The sequence below is a fragment of the Pinus tabuliformis genome, chromosome J, assembly GCF_031772625.1.
Source record: "Pinus tabuliformis cultivar Carrire ecotype Pingquan chromosome J, CPIR1, whole genome shotgun sequence".
In the NCBI taxonomy this organism is placed as follows: domain Eukaryota; kingdom Viridiplantae; phylum Streptophyta; class Pinopsida; order Pinales; family Pinaceae; genus Pinus; species Pinus tabuliformis.
In genome coordinates this window covers 381993071-382000994 of record NC_142295.1, presented here as the reverse complement: position 1 = coordinate 382000994, position 7924 = coordinate 381993071, and the positions used below count along the sequence as shown (strand labels likewise).

Below are 7924 nucleotides of genomic sequence, written 5' to 3'. Positions count from 1 at the left end.
ATTCATGGTGTGTGGGTATAATGAGTGATATTTTCACCAATGCCTTGGCCTTAGTTTTTGTCACAAAGCCTTATCCCTGTGGATAGTGTTACATTAGTTGATTCAATAGGGCCATCCTTTGGTGCCTTTCTATATTTGTGGACTATTGATGCCTTGGGTTACTTGTTGGAGGCAACTTTCATTGTAAGGTATATCAATATTATTATGCTTTTAGATGGTTCAAAGAGGTTAATAACTATTTTGAAGATGACTCTTACTTGCTTGGACACCTTTTGTGGTGTCTTTAGTGCCATTTTCAGTCCTCACAAAATTTATTTTTGGCTTTTTGGGTTGGATTTGTCTTTGGAGTGGACTCCTACTACCTGGTTTATATTCGTCATGGAGTGATTGTCAGATTTGATATTCTTTTTGGGACTGGTTTATCACCTGTGGAATCATGACATGCAAAAACTTATCTATTTTCTTTCATTTATCGAAACTCTGCATTTTATTCATGTTATTTTCTTATATGTGACATCTCAAAGACTTGATTTGTCCCCAGCCTAGGAATTGAGCACAAATTAAATATAATGTTACCAGGTTTTCAAATGGAAACTTGTGAATCTTCTTGTCTAGTTGCCTTACTACAAATTGCATAGGTTGTTGACTTAAAGAATTCATTTGCTTGTTTCTAGAGAAATGAGATTTTGGAAGATCTATTTCAAGATTAGATGACATCAATATCGGTATGGGACTCATAAAATGTTGAGATATTCTACATGTTGGACTACATTTGTGATCCAATATATGGTAGAAATAGAGTAGAAATAACTTGAATTGTTCAAGATTTTAGACTCCTTGAAGCCATGGAAATGAATGCAAGTGAGATTGAAATGGAGGGAGGATATGATGTCACATGGGAACATATTAAGCTAAAATGCTAAATTCTCTTCAAGATTGAAAACAACTAATAACTCCATGGTCTACTGTTTGAGGTGAAAGTTTAGGCTGCCATATTTGGGGTTGGCATTTTTGGACCTATATGAATGTAGGTAGAGAATATGTTTTGGGTGTTAATGGAGGAATCAACAATGTTCATCCAAATTTCAAATGTCATTTAAATGGCTTTGATTTCCATGTAAGATGACAAAACCCTTTTTAGAAGAAATGGAGGCACTAAAAAGGTAGGTTGCCTTCACACATTTATAATTTATGGCCTTTGTTTTTGTACATAATAACATCAATTAGAAGTCAATTTATGTTTACTTTGTAGTTCATAAAATGGAGTCCTTGTAAGAGAAGTCATTGTGAGATGCCACTTATTGTTTCAAATGACAGTTTAGGTGTATACTCATCTAATTTCTAAAATTTCAACCCAATTGACATAGCCAATGAGATCTTACAAGAGATATTCCATTCTCATAGGTTGTAAGTGGAATGGTGATCAATTTGCAACACTGTAAATAATTGTCAGGTTATAGAGGTTTACAATTTGACGATCCCAAGAGTTGGTTCATGCAAGGAATTTGTAACTCTTAGCTTGACTTGGGTGAACAAGATAGAAAATTCATAAAATGATTGTGACTTGTGAGGTTGCTGTCAATTTCCATTTTACACTAAGTGCATTGATTAAGCAAACAAGTAGAAAGTTTTTGAAACTATAAGTATGCAATAGTTTTTATTGACTTGCATGGAGAATATAAGGAACACTTAAATTTGATGAACAATGCATAGATGATGAATTGAAACATTGGAAATGGGCTTGGTGAGAGTGATGTTTTTTCAAACTATTTTTGTTCCATGCAAACACTTGGGAAATGTTGAGTTGTATGGAAAGCTACATTTTCAAATGAATAGTAATTTTGTCTTATAATAAATATTTATTGTCATCTCATAGGAAATTAATGACTTCCTACACACTTAGGCTGCTAATGGTATTGCAATCATTTTTTCTTTTTGATATACTTTAGCACCATGTTTTGTCATACCTTGTGCTTTAATACAAACATTTATTGAAGCTTTGTTTACCCACAATCAAAATTAATATTTCCACCTAGAACCGAACTATTACAAAAGCTTGCTACAAAATGTTAATTCACTATCACCATCTTGTTTAGTATGTTACTTCTGTAGCCAAGGTTTTGCAAATCTGTAGTAAGGAATGCAAATGCACCATTGCTAAAATGAATTAAGGAGTTGCATTGTTTAGAAAAACTGAAACGTACATGTTTTTTCTTTTACTGTTGCAAAATTTTGATTCCATGTCACAACCTCAATTTTATAGATTATAACAGGATGTCATAATTTCAATACTATACCTTGTGGTGTCCAGGTGGTATAAATTGATTCAAAAGCCCTTTGAGGAAGGTGATGAACATGGCTTGAAATTATTTCAAGCTAACTTGGGGCCCTTGAAGTTGTGAAGGATAAAAGAAAATACTGCAAAGAGGGAAGGTATGAATGTAGAATTGGGCTTTCATCTGGCTTTTGATGTCCAGTCCTTTTGAGTGATTTCTAATATTTGTTCATGAATATTCAGAATTTCATTTGAGGTTGATGTCTAGTCCTCTTCACTATTATGTATCTATTATGGAATTTCTTTTGAGGTTGTGCCAATTGTAAACGTCCTTTTCTTGTCATGAGGTAAGTTCTACTTTAGAATGTACTTTGTAAATTTATTTTTATTGTCCTTTGTAAAATGATGTTTATTGAAAATCATTATGCTGAGCCCTAAAGATCAAGATTTTTTTTAATTGTCTTAAGAGCAGTGATATGCTAGAATTTGTTCTAATTGCTAACTTATCAACAATTGGGGTGATACACAATGATAACAACTAGGGTGATACACAAAAATGTTCTAATTCTAACAATATGATGTGGAATTTGTTCTGATTGCTACTTTATCAACAACTAGAGTGATACACAATAGACATTTGATATAATCCCTTTGAGTGATTTCAACTAGGGCTTTCATCCGGATTTTGATGTCCAGTCCCTTTGACTCATTTCTAATATTTGTTCATGAATATTCATAACCATTCTTCTTCTTCCTCCTACTTATGTACACGTGGATACACAATAGCTACAAATTCTTGTAATGATAACAATTGGGGTGATACACAAAAATGTTATAATTTGAATAAGATGTCATGGAATTTTTTCTAATTGCTACTTTATCAATAACTCGGGTGATAATCAACAATCATATGATATCTAGTCCCTTTGAGTGATTTAACTCAGGCTTTGATCTCACTTTCGGTGTTGTGTACCTTTGAGTGATTTCTAATCTTTTTTCATGAATATTCAGACCCACTCTTGTTCTTCCCCTTACTGATGTACAAGTGATTTAGTGTGAGTTTACTAAAGCTAATAATGAGTTTTATACAACTTTGTATAGAAGATCTAAAGCAAGCACTTATATGATCCATGGAAAAGAAATATCATAATATTTTTGATTCATTTTTTTGTTATGATTTTGGTCTGACTTAAAAAATCTATGGTGTTTATTTCTATTTGCAGGTCCAATTTGATTAGTTTGTTGAAGAAGGCAAATTTCATTCACAAATATGCATCTATTATGGAATTTATTTTGAGGTTGTGTCCATTGTGAACATCCTTTTCTTGTCATGAGGTAAGTTCTACTTTAGAATGTCCTTTCTAAATGTCCTTTCTAGAATTATTTTTATTGAAAAACATTATGTTGAGCCCAAATATTAAGAGTGAGGTAAGTTATAATTTAGAATGTCCTCTATAAAATGATTTTTATTGAAAAACATTATGTTGAGACCCAAAGATCAAGAGCTTTTTAATTATCTTATGAGCAATTGTATTTTGGAATTTGTTCTAATTTCTAAGTTATCAATAAATAGGGTGATACACAATGATAACAGCTGGGGTGATACATAACAGTGTTCTAATTCAAATAAGATGGCATGGAATTTGTTCTAATTGATACTTTATCAATAGTTGGGGTGATACACAACAGTCATCTTATATGTATAAGCTGGTAAGGTGTTTTTTTCTCGGAAGCCAAATGTGTGTTAATGGAGATTCTTGTTTTGTACCTTCAAAATCTTACATTGAAGAAGTGGTTAAATAAATTTGTAACGATGAAAGAGAGTGCCCAATTTGTCTTGAATGAGTTGACAATGTAGTCATGGCTCCTTTTGTACCTCATATGTGTCATCAATACCTACTAGCAAGCTGGTGTATCTCTTTGGGTGGTGGTTGTATTGGTTGTTCTAATTCTAGTTAATTTTCTTTGTATGACTAGATTAATTTGTTTGTAGATTATTGTTTATTATTAGCTTTTTGAGCAAGTCAAGCTACAAGGGTGTCACAGTGAGCTAACTCCATTGAGTTATTTTTTTATTAAGTTAAAAATAGGGCTTGCATGATTATAGATTTTACAAGGATTATGCCATTATGTGTCAAGCATTTTTTTAAAATCAATGCCTATATATACAATTTCAAGGACTGCCATAACTCCTCACATAATTATTTAAAGGGTGCTAGCTCAATGGAAGAGCACCTGCCATGTAAGAGGTTGGTGGTTCGATTCCACTGTACCCTAACATGAATTATTCAATGATATTGTAGTTTTTTTTAATTAAATATTTTTATATTGATTTATTTTAATGGTGAGATATTTTTTTGGATTCATTGTTTTATATTGTCTCTAGAGAGACAAATATAGGATTAAAGACATTGTCTCCATAAAGACAATATGTCTTTAATTTCAACTATTGTCTTTGGAGAGACAAAAATGAAAGTGTGTCATACGAGACAATAATGCTTGTATTATATATTGTCTTTATAGAGACAATTTTTAAGACAAAATGAAATTGTCTTTGGAGAGACAAAAATGAAATTGTCTCATAAGAAACAATAATGCTTGTGTTATATATATTATCTTTATAAAGATAATTTTTTAAGACAATAGTTTGAAACACTCCACAATATTTAAGATAATACAAAAGTTTATTTTTGTCTCAAGTTAAGACAATTTACCCAAAAATTGTTTCAAATATTGTCTTAAAACCCTCCTTTGCGTTGTAGTGGAAGTTACATTACAATAATAAAAACACCAAAACCAATGGAATTGAATAGTTTAAATCAAATCCATTGAGTAATTTTCTTTTGCTAGAGCATCATGTTTGTGGAATTCATGGTCAATTCATTAAGTTATTTATCTTTTAACAGAGCATCATGTTTGTGGAATTCAAGAACATGCAAGGAATATGTGTTTTTCAAATATGTTATGTTACATGGGAACTCACAAGGACCATGTTTACAAATAGTGTAGTCTAAATAGGCTATTGTTTTATTAGAAAAGGTTGATATTTTATGTAAAGTTTAGTTGAATTTAATTAAATTTTTTAGAAAAACCATGTTATCATTGTTAAGTTGTGAAATTTGGGTTGTCTTTTTTAATTTTTGATGATGTTAAACATATTTTAATGTTAAAATCGTAATTAAAACACTAAAAATTTAAAATTTTGCAATCCAAAACTATTCTTGGTAAAAATATGTATACTAAACCAAATTGTTATCTAACACCTTGTTAGTGAAAATCCAAACGCTCATTTTAAGACAACAGAGTGATCAACAATGCTTACACAAGTCTATCAACGTGCTTTGTCCTCTGAGTGTGATGCTTAAATTGTTACTATATGTGGATACACATGTTTGATTACTAGGATGCTATTTCGCACCAAAGTAAATCATTTTGACATTCTAATTGTCTGATTTTCTAGATGATTATATACCCCAAATATTTTAAAAAATGTACTAATTTTATTTTACATTAATACCATAGTTTTTTATGCTCTCTACAAAAAATAAAATAAAATAAATAAATAAATCAATTTATATCAACGGGAAAGACGTATGGTCTATATTAACCCCCCTGCACCTCACACACTGTATTCATGATTCATTCATATATATATATATGTATTGTATGACATTTTGTTGTATTGATCCTCTCTATTGTGGACAAAGAGCCATCACAGCTGCTGCATTCAATGGGAAGACACACACCTTAACGACAACAGGGTGCACACCAATCATTTGGAGAAGATTGTTGCTGAAGGATTCAGATAGTGTGCGTCATGTGACACTGCAAATCAGGCGGAGGAGGTGAAGTGTTGGTATATCGAAGGCAGCAGAGGAAGGCTGGGCGCCGCTGTGCACAGAGCGATGGCGATGGGAGTGACAGTCGAGTGAGGTTGGCGAAGTAAACTGTATGGTGGTTTGAGACATCTCTGCAATATTCCATGCCTATGGAAGACCAGTATTGCAACTTAAACAAAGCCCTGGATCTTGGGATAATATTGTGGGAACTTTCTCAGTGGATTAGTTATTTATGTAAGTTCAATACTTATTATTTTTCTGAGAGTGGATCCTGGAGGAATATTTCAACATCTATCATGATGCATCATAATTGCTTCATCAGAGAGCAATTTTTTCCCTGGTCAACGACGTACTGAACCCGGGGTGGGGAGGTTAACACCCGAGATAAGTCCAGTACAAGCTTATTACATTCAACCAATTTTATTGCTCATTGTTTTATTTTAATTAAAATTTTCAAATTAAATTTTCAAGAAAATCACAACTGATTCTAAAATCAATATAATCAATATCAATTTTTATGTGTACATATTATTATTATGAATATTTTTTTAAAAGCTAAATTTTATTTCTATCTATATTTTTGGATAAATAAATTGAGAAAAAATAAAATTCTAAAAGCCAATTTATCAATATAAATATAAATAAAATAAAATTCTAAAAACCCAATTTAACATAAACAAAAATCTATAAATCTAATAAATTTATATATAGAAATTTAAATATATCTTTATATTTTTAACCTATGTTTATATTCGATAATCAAAACCTATAAACAAAATATATATGGTGAGTTCAAATATCTCTAATAAGTAAAACGTTCAACATTTTAATTCACTGAACAATTTACACCATTACAATTATTCAACGTAACTTAACACAAAAGCACAATTTTTTCTTTCAATCTGATGTGCATGTTCATCCTTCCCATGTTTTAATATTCAATTTTAAATGCTTTTTCCAATCACAATCCCCTGCCTCACCAATAATTTTTAAAATAACAATGACAATATTTTCGCTTTTAATAATTCAACCATTACCAACCGATGTGTACTTATTCACGGATACATCCCCTACCAAAAACCTAAGATAAACTTAGCCAGAGCATAGAGTTGCCATTTGTTTCAATATATCACAGATTCAAACATATCTTTGAACTCCACACCAGGAAACATCAAGATTTGCTGTAAGGCTCTACAATAGTATGATTATGTTGTATGATAAAGTGTAAACAATTTTCAATCATATAAACTTTACAACTTTCATATTTGAAACTTAATGGCCCGCATATATGCTTTGGGCATCTTTATGGCCCAGACAAACCTGGCAAAACTCAAGTAACAGATTCTGTTGTTTCTATGTTCAAAGACGTGCCCCACGCATCTATTGTCTCTATGTTCATAGAGGTGCCCAAAGCATATATGCATGCCATGCATATTTTAGATATGAAGGATACAGGTGAGAGAACTACAATAACTTCGTCAACTTGACCGTTCCTCTGGGTTGTTTTTGTTCCATGATAAGTATGCAGGATCACCCAAAGGCCTGCGAAGAAAAATAATCAACATGAGCTTCCTTATCATGCCAGTTATTGTTCAACAAAAATTGAAAGAAGCACGGCATCTTCTCAAGACTGGGCAGCTCTACGATTGTAATCTAATCTGCATCAAGTTGTTAAATGCGTTTACTTTTTATATTATATGCATCATGGTTGGTCTAAGAATATTTGGAAAGGGAATATCCCTTATAAAATTAGAAGCTTCTGTTGGCTTGCAGTAAATGATAGAATTTTGACATGGAATAATTTACAAAA

At 31.6% G+C, this 7924-nt stretch overlaps 1 protein-coding gene across 1 annotated transcript in view; it reads left to right on the top strand.

The window, feature by feature from the left end:
• Nucleotides 1-7692: 7692 nt before the first annotated feature.
• Nucleotides 7693-7924, top strand: part of LOC149227362 (ALA-interacting subunit 3-like) — a 15593-nt gene continuing 15361 nt past the window's right edge. Inside the window, exon 1 of the mRNA XM_089380473.1 lies at nucleotides 7693-7762. Within this exon, the coding sequence (XP_089236599.1) occupies nucleotides 7693-7762 (70 nt within the window). The remainder of the gene's footprint in view (nucleotides 7763-7924) is intronic.